At 41.4% G+C, this 15860-nt stretch overlaps 1 protein-coding gene across 1 annotated transcript in view; it reads right to left on the bottom strand.

The window, feature by feature from the left end:
• The window catches only part of LOC139566698 (uncharacterized), a 58410-nt gene that overhangs the window by 35931 nt on the left and 6619 nt on the right, over positions 1–15860 (bottom strand). Inside the window, exons 4-7 of the mRNA XM_071387948.1 lie at positions 9270–9350; positions 6129–6290; positions 5604–5715; positions 2839–3794 (exon numbers count right to left, since the gene is read on the bottom strand). Of these exons, the coding sequence (XP_071244049.1) occupies positions 2839–3794; positions 5604–5715; positions 6129–6290; positions 9270–9350 (1311 nt within the window). The remainder of the gene's footprint in view (positions 1–2838; positions 3795–5603; positions 5716–6128; positions 6291–9269; positions 9351–15860) is intronic.

The raw sequence follows: 15860 nt of genomic DNA, 5'->3' as shown, positions 1-15860 counted from the left end.
AGCAACCATCACTCCTGTGTTCCAATGGCACGTTGTGTTAGCTAATCCAAGTTCATCAGCATCCCGGAATCACATCCCCGAGTCGCCTCTTCACTGTTGACGTTGAGACTGGTGTTTTGCGGGTACTATTTAATGAAGTTGCCAGTTGAGGACTTGTGAGGCGTCTGTTTCTCAAACTAGACACTCTAATGTAATTGTCCTTTTGCTCAGTTGTGCACCGGGGCCTCCCACTCCTCTTTCTATTCTGGTTAGAGACAGTTTGCACTGTTCTGTGAAGGGAGTAGTATACAGCGTTGTACGAGATCTTCAGTTTCTTGGTAATTTCTCGCATGGAATAGCCTTAATTTCTCAGAACAAGAATAGACTGACGAGTTTCAGAAGAAAGTTCTTTGTTTCTGGCCATGTTGAGCCTGTAATCGAACCCATACATTCTAACATAATTATAATGATCAATTATCCTTTTAAAATGATAAACTTGGATTAGCTAACACAACGTGCCATTGGAACACAAGAGTGATGGTTGCTGATAATGGGCCTCTGTACGCCTATGTAGATATTCTATAAAAAATCTGCCGTTTCCAGCAACAATAGTAATTTACAACATTAACAAGGTCTACACTGTATTTCTGATTAATTTGATGTTATTTTAATGGACAAATAATTTGCTTTTCTTTCAAAAACAAGGACATTTCTAAGCGACCCCATTTTTTTTTGCAGTAGTGTACGTTTCTATATACAATGCATTCGGAAAGTATTCAGACCCCTTGACTTTTTCCACATTTTGTTACGTTACAGCCTTATTCTAAAATGGATTATATTGTTTTTTCCCTCTTCAATCTACACACAATACCCCATAATGACACATTTACATAAGTATTCAGACCCTTTACTCAGTACTTTGTTGAAGCACATTTGGCAGCGATTACAGGCTTGAGTCTTCTTGGGTATGACGCTACAAGCTTGGCACACCTGTATTTGGGGAGTTTCTCCCATTCTTCTCTGCAGATCCTCCTCTCAAGCTCTGTCAGGTTGGATAGGGAGTGTCACTGCAGAGTTATTTTCAGGTCTCTCCAGAGATGTTCGATGGGTTTCAAGTCTGGGCTCTGGATGGGCCACTCAAGGACATTCAAAGACTTGTCCCGAAGCCACTCCTGCGTTGTATTGGCTGTGTGCTTAGGGTCGTTGTCCTGTTGGAAAGTGAACCTTCGCCCCAGTCTGAGGTCCTGAGCGCTCTGGAGCAGGTTTTCATCAGGGATCTCTCTGTACTCTGCTCCATTCATATTTCCCTCGATCCTGACTAGTCTTCCAATCCCTGCCGCTGAAAAACATCCCCACAGCATGATGCTGCCACCACCATGCTTCACCGTAGGGGTGGTGCCAGGTTTCCTCCAGACATGACGCTTAGCAGTCAGGCCAAATAGTTAAATCTTGGTTTTATCCAAGAATCCTTTGGGTGCTTCTTGGCAAACTCCAAGCGGGCTGTCATATGCCTTTTAATGAGGAGTAGCGTCCGTCTGGCCACTCTACCATAAAGGCCTGATTGGTGGAGTGCTGCAGAGATTGTTGTCCTTCTGGAAGGTTCTCCCATCTCCACAGAGGAACTCTGGAGCTCTGTCAGTGACCATTGAGTTCTTGGTCACCTCCCTGACCAAGGCCTTTCTCCCCCGATTGCCCAGTTTGGCCGGGCGGCCAGCTCTAGGAAGAGGCTTGGTGGTTCCAAACTTCTTCCATTTAAGAAAATGTTTTGGTACCTTTCCCCAGATCTGTGCCTCAACACAATCCTGTCTGAGCTCTACGGACAATTCCTTCAACCTCATGGCATGGTTTTTGCTCTGCCATGCACTGTCAACTGTGGGATCTTATAGAGACAGGTGTGTGCCTTTCCAAATCATGTCCAATCAACTGAATTTACCATAGGTGGACTTCAATCAAGTTGTAGAAACATCTCAAGGACGATCAATGGAAACAGGATGCAGCTGAGCTCAATTTCGAGTCTCATAGCAAAGGGTCTGAATTCTTATGTAAATAAGGTATTTGTTTTTTTATTTTTAATAAATTAGCAAACATTTCTAAAAACCTGTTTTTGCTTTGTCATTATGGGGTATTGTGTGTAGATTGATGAAAAATAAAATATTTGATAAGTTTTAGAATAAGACTGTAACGTCACAAAATGTGGGAAAAGGGCAGGGGTCTAAATACTTTCCGAATACACTGTATAGTTTATCTAACAATACGGAGCCATTGGAGTTCATTATAAAAAAATGTCCATGTGTTGATTTAAGAATTAAGTATAATGTTTTGGTTCGACTGAGATGAGGGAAAATCAGTCCCTGCAATGATACAAAATTAAGTCAGTCACCACAGAGTCAGGTTGTATTTAATTTCAGCAACATGGGCATATACTCACCAAACATGAAGTACAGTACTTTTGTTACGCAAAACAATACATGTGACAAGTAGAATAACTTTTCTCATGACCTTTTTCCTTAAATCTGGTGGACTCGCTTTGATCAAATAAATTTTAGAAGACTTTGGAAAAGGTTCAACATCACATTACGCACATCTTCACTACTTCATGACAAGTAAACATGAATTAAGGCACTATCATTATTTCATAATAACATACCAATATCAACCTTTTCATCATTGAAGCATTTTTACAGACACCCATCACAAAAACCATCACCATATCATCTACTCTGCCTCATCATACTCATTCTTTCCTCAGTTCACCTCATCCAGTTCCTTATACATCCACAACCAACATAATTAACTACAAACAAACTAGCTATTAACTACAAACAAACTAGCTAAATTACATGTCACAATAATCTATACATGGGCCGTGTGCATTTTCTGCTGGTGTATCCTGAGGTAGCTCCTCTCTGAAAACCTCTTCCCGCAGTGCGTACAGGCAAATGGCCTCTCTCCCGTGTGGATCTTCAGGTGTATCTTCAAGCGGTGCTGGTGGGAGAACCGTTTCTGACACTGGGGGCAGCTGTATGGTTTCTCCCCTGTGTGGACTCTCTGGTGCCTCTTCAGGCTAGATAAATAGGAGAAGCTGTCCCCGCACAAGTGACAGCCGAATGGTTTCTCCCCCGTGTGCATCCTCTGATGGATCTTCACCTGATTGGGGAAACTGAAGGCTTTCCCACAGAACGAACACAGGAAGCGCTTCTCTTTGGCGCTGCCACCTTTACTGATTCTGTCTCTACTACTGTCATTTGTCAATGGGCTTGTGTTGCCATTTGGTGTTGAGACACTGGCATTGTCTGAGGTCTGGTTTAACATTAGGAGAGTGTGAGGAGGATTAAGGCCAGGGAGTGTCTGTGTTGTCGCAGGGTCAATGTTCCAGTTGATAGATTCTATAGAAGGCAGGCTGAAGGCAGCACCTGTTAGGGGGTTAACCGGAGGTGCCATCAGTCTCTCTGAATCACAACTATAGTAGCAGGACGGAGCATCACCAGCCGAGTCTGTGTCTATTCTCTCCAGCCGTATACGGACACCTCCACATCCATGGAGACCAAATCTACGCCTCGCCCTGGTCTCAGCCAGTCTGTTGTCATGGAGACTAAGTTCAGATGTTGTTTTTTGTTCGACTGTCTGTTTCTGATTGTGGTTAACAGTGTTGTTCCCCAGCCCAGAGTTGAGGACGCTGTCCCATCCACTGACCTCCACTATGTCACCTCTGGTCCTGGCCTGCTTGGTGATGTTGTCCACTGGGCCCTTGGCTGCACCGGTCTGGGAATCCATGATGGCCGCCCAGTTTCCTCTGTTATCCTCCAGCCAACAACCTGCAGGTTAGAAAATAGACTTCAAAAATATGTCAGAAAACTCTATACATGGAGGATATTTGGTCAATTACCTGGTCAAGTTCATACATTATAACGTGTGTTTTGTATGTAAAAATAAGATGCATTGATTTAATTTTATTTAAAAATATTACTGTATGTAGCCGTGACATGCATTCAGGGTAGGCAGTGTCTTGTCATCTTCATTTGGGAAGTGTGTAGTGATCTGGTACAAAATGCGCAAGCAGGCCAGGGAGAAAGGCAGCTTCGCTGTATCCCTTTTTCCAGCCCTTCAAAACTCCCAACTCAATGCAAGGCATTGACATGACTTGCGCGTGGGTTTTTTATACCTTATACTGCCAGCTAACAGACGCCAAAAGGCAAAAGAGCTTCGCTGCCTTTCATGTGTCAATATGTCCCATTAATTTTCATTGCACTCAAATAATAAATGCGTATTGGCATGAAAGAAGTAATGGGATAGGCAGGAGTATAGACAGAGCTCGCTCCTGCCTGTGGACGTCACACGTCATCTGCCGCCTTTTGACGGTTACGTTCGTTTTACTGCTAGCTAAAGTAAGCTGATCAGGATGGCTAACACTTTGCATCTGAAACAGTTTCACTGGTTTTCACTGATTATGACAGAATCATCAAACTAGGTATGATTTATTCTATAAATGTCTAGCATACTTTTACAACCTTTGTTTTGATGAAAAATTCCAGTTTTGACTTGATAGAAATACATCAAAATCTATCAAATGCCATTTTGAAGCGGTATAAATCAATAACTAATTCACCGTTTGTCACAGAAACATCAAACTAGGTAGGATTTATTCTATAAATGTCTAGCATACTTGTATTCTTTGAAGCACAACCTTTAGAACTATGGGTTCCAGAAAGCGTCTTTAAATGTGTCAACAATGCATAAAAATGTGGTCCTCTTTTTTTCCAATCTTCAATGCGAAGCAAGACAACTCAATGTGTGCTTTGCATCATCCAGAGAAAACTGATTATGATCTGACCAACTGGGTTTGTCTTGGTGTAATATAACAGTAGGCTATGAAAACTCATGTAGTTTCATACTTCGTGTTGTCTTGAAGGATGAAACTACATGAGTTTAACTACATAGCCTTTGTTTTGAAACTTTTTCATCAGGGTTATCCTTGTGTTATTATTGATCTAATGTTCTATTATCATGACTCTATTTTATGATTCTACTATGAGAGATACGAGATACATACTATGACAGCAATTCACTGTAAAAGGTACACATGTTGTATCTGGCACAAGTGACGATTAAACTGAAATGGTGTTGTGTTACAGCCTGAATTCAAAATATTTTTTCTCACCCATCTACACACAATACCCCATTATGACAAAGTGAAAACATGTTTTTAGACATTTTAGCAAATTTATTCACACCCCTGAGTCAATACATGTTAGAATCACCTTTGGCAGCATTTACAGCTGGGACGGCAGGTAGCCTAGTGGTTAGAGTGTTGCTGGATTGAATCTCTGAGCTGACAAGGTAAAAATCTGTCGTTCTGCCCTTGAACAAGGCAGTTAAGTGTTACTGGCCCAAAGCTGCCGTCCCAGCTTTAATCGCTGCCAAAGGTGATCCTAACATGTATTGACTCAGGGGTGTGAATACATTTGCTAAAATGTCTAAAAACATGTTTTCACTTTGTCATTACGTATATGGGTGAGAAAAAATATTTAGAATTCAGGCTGTAACACAACACAATGTGGAATAAGTCAAGGCGTATGAATACTTTTATAGGCACTGTATGTAGGCTTTATGTATTTCTCTCTTGCCTTGCTCCCCCATCTTTAGTCCACTCAGCAGGTCAATGCTCTCTGGTACGTCTTCTATTGTCTCCTCTTTGACCAGCAGCAGATCAGGCTTCCCATCCTCCATGTCGACTGACTGTAAGAGATACAGAGTGAGAGGATGTTGGATCAAGAAATCTGATATGAGCACTCTGCTATGGAGCATCTTCTGATTGGACAATGAGGGATTGCTATGAGTATTATGCAAACATGTTAGTTAATTTGATTACTTGACACTCATTAAAATGGTTTGATAATTCAAATGCATGGTCGCACACATAAGACAAAATGAATCAACACCTGGGCCTGTATCCACAAAGTCTCAGAGTAGGAGTGCTGATCTAGGATCTTTCCATATGATCTTATTAATTATCTTATGTGTTAATCTTATTAGAATCAGAATCTTTTAATTAATTAAAAGGATAAACTGATCCTAGATCAGCACTCCTACTCTTGTGGATACAGGCCCTGAGCTAATACCATTCAGACAGTAGTTCACAGTGGGCTCACCTCAGTGAGACTGTGTGTGGTCCTGTGCTGCTCAGCTGGTTCCTCTGTGGGGTCAGGAGGTGTAGTCTGGTTGTCCTCCATGACCATGGTCCCCTCTGGGTTCCCCAGACCCTCCTCACAGCCCTCCTCCTTCACCAGCAGCATCTCTGGACCCTCTTCCTCCTGGAAGAGACAGGTGATACAAATTACACAGACATACACTCCCTCAAGTACGTACACACACAGATAATAAACTAGGGCTGGGAATTGCCAGGGATGTCACGATACGATATTGCGATTTGATGTTCCAAACAGAGAGAACCATGAGAAAAACAAATTGGCTCCCTATTTAAAAAAAGATGGAGAACAAGCTATGAAGGAAACATACTGGAGTTTTGGTGCAGGTACAGCCAACCAGCGCAAAAATAATATTGTGATAGTCAAAACGATACGATGTATTGCCCAAAATAATATCCCAATATGTAACTGTACTGATTTTTACCCCATCACTATAATAAGCACACTTTCAACATGGAATGTTTACCCATCCCCAATACTTTTCAGTTCTATACCATTTCACCAAGTAAAATTCCTGAACATGCAAATGTACAGTCACCTCAAATTATTGGCACTCTTAATAAATATGAGCAAAAAAGACTGTATAAAATAAAAGTACTAAGCTAAATTATATGCTCCCAAAACTGGGAAAATTATATTATTTCATACTAATAGAATTGCTCAGAGAAAGAGATTTTTTTTAACAAGGATTTATTTGCTTGGGGTTAGTTTCAGTCTCCTGGCAGAGGCAACCAGGTTTTTGGCTAAAATGTCCTGGTAGTAAAGTTCATGATGCAGTTGACCATAAGATCCCCAGGACCAGTGGAAGCAAAATAGCCCCATAACATTAAAGATCTTTCTTGGCAGGCTTAAGCACAACCTTCCCAAGAAGGTACCCACTATTAATCGCTATGGAAAGATACCTAATAAGATAGCACTCTCGGTCGAAAGCGGGGGAGAATGATCGACGTACAGGACAGACCAATGTTATGACCACTCATGAAGGACAACCGAACAGCTAAACAATTTATCTAGGGTCTACTGATGTGTGAAGATTTGCCAAAACGAGAGGTCTGAAAATCCATCAGGCAGGGATATAGTGTACACCTGTCTAAATTACTATCACCCCATAGCACTCACTTCTGTAGCCATGAAATTCTTTTAAAGACTGGTCATGACTCACATCAACACAATCATACCAGACACCCTGGACCCACTCCAAAATTCGCCTACCGCCGCAATAGATCCACAGATGATGCAATCTCTATTGCACTCCACATTGCCCTTTCCCACTTGGACAAAAGGAAGACCTACGTAAGACTGCTGTTCACCCTCAACACAGGGGCCCCTCAGGGGTGCGTGCTTAGTACCCTCCTGTACTCCCTGTTCATCCTCCCTGTTTTTTATTTTCTTTTGTGGTATTGACTGTACGTTTGTTTATGTGTAACTCTGTGTTGTTGTTTTTGTCGCACTGCTCTGCTTTATCTTGGCCAGGTTGCAGTTGTAAATGAGAACTTGTTCTCAACTGGCCTACCTGGTTAAATAAAGGTGGAGGGAAAAAAATTATAATAAACACGACTGCGTGGCCAAACACGACTCCAAACACCATCATTAAGATTACCGATGACATGACGTGGTAGGCCTGATCACCGACGATGATCAGACAGCAAAAAAGGAATTCCGAGACCTGCCAGTCTGGTGCCAGGAAAACAACCTCTTCCTCAACGTCAGCAAGACAAAGGAGCTGATCGTGGACTACAGGAAACGGAGGGCCGAGCACGCCCCCATTCACATCGACGGGGCTGTAGTGGAGCGGGTCAAGACCTGCAAGTTCCTCTGTGTTCACATCACTAAGGATCTATCATGGTCAAAACACACCAACACAGTCATGAAGAAGACACGACAACGCTGAAAACATTTGGCATGGGTCCTCAGATCCTCAAAAAGTTCTACAGCTGCCCCATGGAGAGCATCTTGACTGGCTGCATCACAGCTTGGTACGGCATCTGCATGGCATCTGATCGCAAGGCGCTACAGAAGGTATTGCGTACGGTCCAGTACATCACTGGGGCCGAGCTCCCTGCCATCCAGGACCTCAATAACAGGCTGTGTCAGAGGAAGGCCTTACATTTTTTAAAGGCTTCCAGCCACCCAAGTCTTAGACTGTTCTCTCTGCTACTGCACAGCAAGCGGTACCAATGCACCAAGTCTGGAACCAACAGGACCCTGAACAGCTTCTACCCCCAAGCAATAAGACTGCTAAATAGTTAGTCCAGGTAGCTATTTGTTTAACCATTGAACTATCTGCATTGACCCTTTTTACACAAACTTTTTTGACTCATCACATACGCTGCTGCTACTGCTTACTGTCTGTCACTTTATTTCTAGTTATGTACATATCTACCTTAATTACCTTGTACCCCTGCACATCGACTCGGTACTGGTACCACTTGTATATAGCCAAGTTATCGTTACTCATTGTGAATCTATTATTACCTTTATTATTACGTGTTTTATTTTTATATTACTTCTCAATTTTCTTTCTCTCTGCATTGTTGGCAAGGGCCCGTATGTAAGCATTTCACTGTTAGTCCACACCTGTTGTTTACAAAGCATGTGACAAATACATTTTATTTTATTTGAGAGGTCAGAACGGGGGTGAGAGATCGAGGTCAGAGCGGGTCACAAGTGGTCAGCCAGCAGATCGCTCATACAGGCGGAGGAACGGCTGCAACAGACTGACATTGTTGGGTCGGTAGACCAAGGCAGGCTGGGTCTGGGATGCAGAACCAGGTCAAGCTGGAAGAAAGCAGAGTGCTGAGGCATGGTGCAGAGGGAGATCACAATGGCTGAGGAAGAAAGCAGGCATGTCAAAGCAGTAGCCATGAAAAAATAGGGCAGCTGGACACGTCGAGAGAGTATGCGAGACAGGGCATTCACCTGGCAACACATCTGGAACATGAAAGGGCAGCAGATTAAGTTTCTGGCTTGCTCTGTGTACAATGTTTTGCCCGCACCAACAAACCTCCACATGTGGGGGTTGGCAAAAAGCCCAGCTGCACAATATTTGGATGACCAGCTTATCTCGAGTATGTGCTCTCCTACTGCAAAGCAGGTCTGACCGATGGTTATCGTTCTCTCGTCTAGAGGCACCAAGCAGGTGGTCCTCATCAAGCTCACAGTGCCCTGGGAGGAGAGGATGGAGTTGTCACATGAGTGGTAACTCAAATACCAGTCCCTCATCCTTGAGAGTCAGCAGAATGGATGGAGAACCTGGTTGAGATCGGCTGCAGGGGCTTCGCAGGACAATCACTCTGGAGAGCCCTGGGGCTACTAAGCATTGAAGGAGTGGCAAGGAAGAAGCTAGTGGCTGACGTAAGCAAGCAGGCAGAAGTGAACATCCTGTTGGATCTGCCTGAAGTGTGTGGTGGCATATTTCTGCTTTACCAAATGAGGAGAGTTACAAACTACACACCAGTCAGAGTTACACTTAAACTACATCTTTAATAATAATAAGCTTAGCAATAGCATTTGACTTTCAACAATTCACTATTTCTAATGAATCATTGAGAAGTACCACCAGAAAAGTACAAAGATCTTTTATAGCCAAGATACACCCCTCTCAACTTACACTGACGAACCACAGATCTTAGGAACAGTTCACAAAGATTAAGATTTGTATGAAAGATATCTATAAAACATAGCAGACAGTTACTGTTGTGTCAAAAGTTCTCATTGTAAAGACCAGTGTCTGGCCCCCTCACTCCAAAAGGTAACCGTCTCTCCCTGGTACGGCATAGAACAGAACCATTAGCTCATGTTATCTGGAATGCTCTTTAGGTTTTATCACCCCAAAGACATCGTAAATCTCCTCTGTCCGTGTTATCTCATAGAGGCCCATCCTCAGTGGAACACACACACACACAATACTCTATTCTGTCGAATGTAACAACTATTATAACGTAAAACAAGCATTATAACATAATCTTACAAGCATTATAACATAATCTTGCAATTTTCCACGACAAGTGGAATGAGTGGTGTCAGCGCTAAGTAGGCAGGGCAGAGATGAGTGGTGGATCGTGGGGTAGTTCCAGGATGCCGGTTCTGCCGTCAAGCCCCACTGAGGTGTCGTGGCATATAGTGTAGTCTGTAGTTTAGACTGTTTATAGTGTACTCTGTATTTTTTTTTGCCTGGTATGCACATACTGTATGTGGGTTGAGTAAATTCTGTGTCTATACAGTGCCTTCAGAAAGTATTCACACCACTTAACTTTAAAAAATATATATAAATTGTGTTACAGCCTGAATTTAAAATGTATTAAATGGATATGTATTTGTCACTGACCTACACATAATACCCCATAATGTCAAACTGGAAATATGTTTTTCAAAATTTTTACAAATTAATACAAAATGAAAAGCTGAAATGTCTTTACTCAATAATTATTCAACTCCTTCGTTATAGCAAGCCTAAATAAGTTCAGGAGTCACATAATAGTGTTTAACATGATTTTTGAAGAATTTTGAAAAGAATCATGGGCAAATGTTGCACAATCCAGGTTTGGAAATCTCTTAGAGAGTTACTCAGAAAGACTCACAGCTGTGATCACTGCCAAAGGTGCTGCTAACATGTATTGACTTGGGGGTGTGAATACTTGATGAGAGATCTGCTTTTCATTTTCAATACATTTGCTAAAATTCTAAAAACATGTTTTGACTTTGTCATTATGGGGTATTGTGTGTCGATGGTTAAGAACAAACATATTAAATCCCTTTTGAATTCTGGCTGTAGCACAACAAAGTGTGGAATAAGTCAAGGGGTATGAAAACTTTCTGAATGCGTCTATCTTTTCCGTATATTCCGTTTGTTTATTGTCTGTCTTTATATTCTGTTTATTGTGGCAGCACAATGTATTTCATGTATTTTCAAACACCATAATATAAATCTATTTAATTCATCTAAAATATCAGAAATAAATCGTAAATGATAAAAGCCAGTATCGGCATATTTTCATAAATAAAAGGGAATAAATAAGCTCAAACTGCAACTGTGAAATAATTTGAGCACAGAGGTAAGCCCCAACAAGCTTCACATATGCATTGAGAGTGGGAAATGCGATATACAAATGAAATATTATTATTTTTATAAAGACAAAATACACATGTAAGAGCTTAACTACATAAAGGAATATTAGACTGAATATAGCCATAATATAGACAAAGACAAAAGAGAATAGAATTTGAAAAATTCTAAAAATACATCCAGTGTGTGGATGGCAGCAGTGCATTTGGAAAGTATTCAAACATTTACATTACAGCCTTATTCTAAAATTGATTAAACCAGTTTTTTTCTTCATCACTCTACACACAATACCCCATAATGACAAAGCAAAAACGGTTTCTCCCATTCTTCTCTGCAGATCCTCTCAAGCTCTGTCAGGTTGGATGGGGATCGTCGCTGCACAGCTATTTTCGGGTCTTTCCAGAGATGTTCGATCGGGGTTCAAGTCCAGGCTCTGGCTGGGCCACTCAAGGACATTCAGAATCTTGTCCCGAAGCCACTCCTGCGTTGTCTTGGCTGTGTGCTTAGGGTCGTTGTCCTGTTGGAAGGTGAACCTTCGCCCCAGTCTGAGGTCCTGAGCACCCTGGAGCAGGTTTTCATCAAGGATCTCTCTACTTTGCTTCGTTCATCTTTCCCTCGATTCTGACTAGTCTCCCAGTCCCTGCCAATGAAAAACATCCCCACAGCATGATGCTGCCCCCACCATGCATCACCGTAGGGATGGTGCCAGGTTTCCTCCAGACGTGACACTTGGCATTCAGGCCAAAGAGTTAAGTCTTGGTTTCATCAAACCAGAGAATCTTGTTTCTCATGGTCTGAGAGTCTTTAGGTGCCTTTTGGCAAACTCCAAGCGGGATTTCATGTGCCTTTTACTGAGTAGTGGCTTCAGTCTGGCCACTCTACCATAAAGGCCTGATTGGTGGAGTGCTGCAGAGATGGTTGTCCTTCTGGAAGATTCTCCCATCTCCACAGCTCAAGGAAGAGTCTTGTTGCTTCCAAACTTATTCCAATTAAGAATGATGGAGGGCACTGTGTTCTTGGGGACCTTCAATGCTGCAGACATTTTTTGTTACCCTTCCCCAGATCTGTGCCTCGACACAATCCTGTCTCGGGGCTCTACGGACAATTCCTTTGAACTCATGGCACACAAATCCAAAATAATGTAGGCCTATGCCATTGCAAAATCAAATGCTTTTAACCAAACGTTAACTAATTTAAAGCTTAGCTTCGTCTAGCCTTATATACACGGCACCAATGATTGAGGAGGTAACGTGATATCATAAGGGAATTACTTAGATCGCACTTACCGGTAGGGCTAGTTATCTCACGGGCTCTGGCAGAGAAGTAGCCTATGTGAGTGCTTTAACAGTAGTCTAAACAAATAGTTAATGTATCCATCATCAATAAATTAATGAACATCAGAGATAATAGGCTGCTGTGAACAATATGCTTTTATTAGCCTACCATAATCAACCTACAAAAAAGGTTTGTGATAGGCCTTCAATTAAAATGTTTAACTTGTTATAGCCTACAGTTAACAATAAAAGGAAAAAATACATTTAATCACCAAAATAAAATGAAGAGATGGTAAAATTTCATGATGAAACTTTGTTTAATCGTTGAAGTGGTGGCTAATGGTTTACTGAAACATAAGGAAGCTATCCGATATTCAATAGCACAGATGACAAATAATTTGATGATATGTGAGAACCTTGCGTAATGGAGGGATTTGTTGGACGGGTTGCAAAATAAATCCTCCCATTGGCATGCAGTTGTATAGCCTCAAGCAGTAGTAGCAGTTTATTATTATTAGAATAAACTATTATTACCTTACTATTCGGCTATTTCAAATACTTCAAACTATAGTCAAAACCAACTACTGGGAGAAAAAATTAAATCTTAGGTACAAACAAATTATTTGGACAATAATATTGAGTGGAGTCGTTTTTATTTGCTGGAAGAAGTTAAAAAAATGTCTGTGTCTTCGGTAAACAAAAGTGTCACAATACATAGCGGCATATTTATCAATCAGGGCATTTTTTAAAACCTTTATTTTACTAGGATAGTCAATTAAGAACACATTTTTATTTTCAATGACGGCCTAGGAACAGTGCCTTGTTCACTGCCTTGTTCAGGGACAGAACAACAGATTTTTACCTTGTCAGCTCAGTGATTTGATCTTGCAACCTTTCGGTTACTAGTCCAACGCTCTAACCACTAGGCTACCTGACGCTGAACAGAGAGCTCCATGCCTTCTGCTAAACCAGGTCTGATATCGCAAGGAAAATTTGTCCTGTCCATTTGGGTATTTAGATAATTGAACAATATTTTAGGGACTGCAGATTACCGGTGTGGAGCTGTTTTTACACACCAATAATCTGTTATTGTATTTTGGTGATATCACCATTGTGCATGCCCTTGATGCAAGTCTGTTCGATTACAGCCAAAAGCTGTTTTGTGGGGTTTGTAGTGAGTCTCTTATAGAACGTCTGATCAATCAGTTGCCTGAGTACTACAGTCTTACAGACAGTGTAGTCGTGTGCAGTAACAGCGCCGACAAAAATAACAAAAATCTCCATTACGCTCTGCTCCTCGCTCCACACTCGCCCACTTACATTCTCTGGCATTCAAAAGCAGCCATGCTTTAGGCCAGGGGTGTCAAACATACGGCCCGCGGGCCGGAACCGGCCCCCAAGGAGGTTCGATCAGGCCCGCAGGATAATTTGAAAGTGGAAAAAATGCATAAAAGACATGGAATTAATATTTTTAATTCGCTGCAATTCATGGATTATCCGCTAAGGGGCGCACTCTTTCCATCAGAGTAGAAGACAAGCCGCATCACTGAGACAGACTGAAAACAGCAGACGGTATCAATGCGCCATCTGCTGCTTGTTACGACGTTGTTAATACCTTGGTCTCTACCTCTCCGCTACACCCTCATTAGCCAAAATGTCGTTATCCAAACGGAGAAAAGTAGATAAGGAGTGTAGAATTTTCAAAGAAAAATGGACCACGTCCTATTTATTTACAGAGATGCACGGAAAACCTTCGTGCTTGGTGTGTTTGCAACAAGTTTCGGTATTTCGGTACCTTTAAAATGCTGCCTTAGATACTGTTTGCATTGAAAGAATACAGCTCTGTGAAGATGAATCCTTACTGTGGTGATTTAAAAAATGTGCACTTTAATGTTAGTCAGCAGCTTCAAAACAAAAGTTGTGTGATGGAATTCTACTGTTCATACAACTCCATAAATTTTCAGTATGTATTGTATGTGTATGTATGTTTCATGTATGAAGTTTACAGATTTACAGGACAGGCGAACACTTTCTTCATTACACATTTAAAATCACTCTCCTTAGTTTGTAAGGTGTACGCAGGGATTACATTTAGATTTTATATGCGTATGTGTAAGTGGTTTAAAAATTCCTTTCTTTAAAAGTCTCATTTAATCTTAAAGTGCATTACTATATTTTTCAGTACCAATTAAAGTTTTGTGCCTTTGTACAATCAGTGGGATCAGTTGCAATGCATATTTGTGAATGATAAAAGTAAATTGCACATTTGTCTAAGGAAATATGAGGTGTTTCATGAAATGTTTTGTAAAAGGATAGTTCATTAAATTTCAATATTTTCCTAATGTTCTTGTGCTTCTTTACACCAAAACAAAGGAAAGACATGATATTTTGGTTATTTATAGCAGAGTATGGTATAATTTTAATGGTCCGGCACACTTGACATCTCCCTAGGCAGTATGTGGCCCACGATGCGAAATGAGTTTGACACCCCTGCTTTAGGCTATCAAATAACTGTCAATCATATCAACTAATGGAATCAGTGAATGAATGGTTGCAGCAACCATTACATGGTCTGACAAGCTGCATGACAAATTAAGGCCTAATTAGACAAAGTAACAATTCTCTCGTTTGAATGAATTAGTATCTCTTTTGAACTACTTTCTTAACTTAGGACATTCAAACTCGATACTAAGTTGTTTGAACAAGATTCTAAGTAGTTTGAACGAGATACTAAGTTGTTTGGACAAGATAGATACTAAGTCGTAATGTTTTGCCTTGGGCTTCAGGACTTCTGTAATTCATGTACATACAAATAAACTCAGCAAAACAATAAACGTTCTCTCACTGCATTTGTTTTCAGCAAATGTAACATGTGTAAATATTTGTATGAACATAACAACATTCAACAACGGAGACATAAACTGAACAAGTTCCACGGACATGTGACTAACAGAAATTGAATAATGTGTCCCTGAACAAAGGGGGGGTCAAAATCAAAAGTAACAGTCAGTATCTGGTGTGGCCACCAGCTGCATTAAGTACTGCAGTGCATCTCCTCATGGACTGCACCAGATTTGCCAGTTCTTCCTGTGAGATGTTACCCCACTCTTCCACTAAGGCACCTGCAAGTTCCCGGACATTTCTGGGGGGAATGGCCCTAGCCCTCACGCTCAGATCAAACAGGTCCCAGACGTGCTCAATGGGATTGAGATCCGGGCTTTTCGCTGGCCATGGCAGAACACTGACATTCCTGTCTCGCAGGAAATCACGCACAGAACGAGTAGTGTGACTGGTGGCATTGTCATGCTGGAGGGTCATGTCAGGATGAGCCTGCAG

Source organism: Salvelinus alpinus, chromosome 39, assembly GCF_045679555.1.
Source record: "Salvelinus alpinus chromosome 39, SLU_Salpinus.1, whole genome shotgun sequence".
In the NCBI taxonomy this organism is placed as follows: Eukaryota; Metazoa; Chordata; class Actinopteri; order Salmoniformes; family Salmonidae; genus Salvelinus; species Salvelinus alpinus.
Note: the sequence above shows the minus strand (reverse complement) of the source record. Positions and strands in the feature narration are given on the sequence as shown.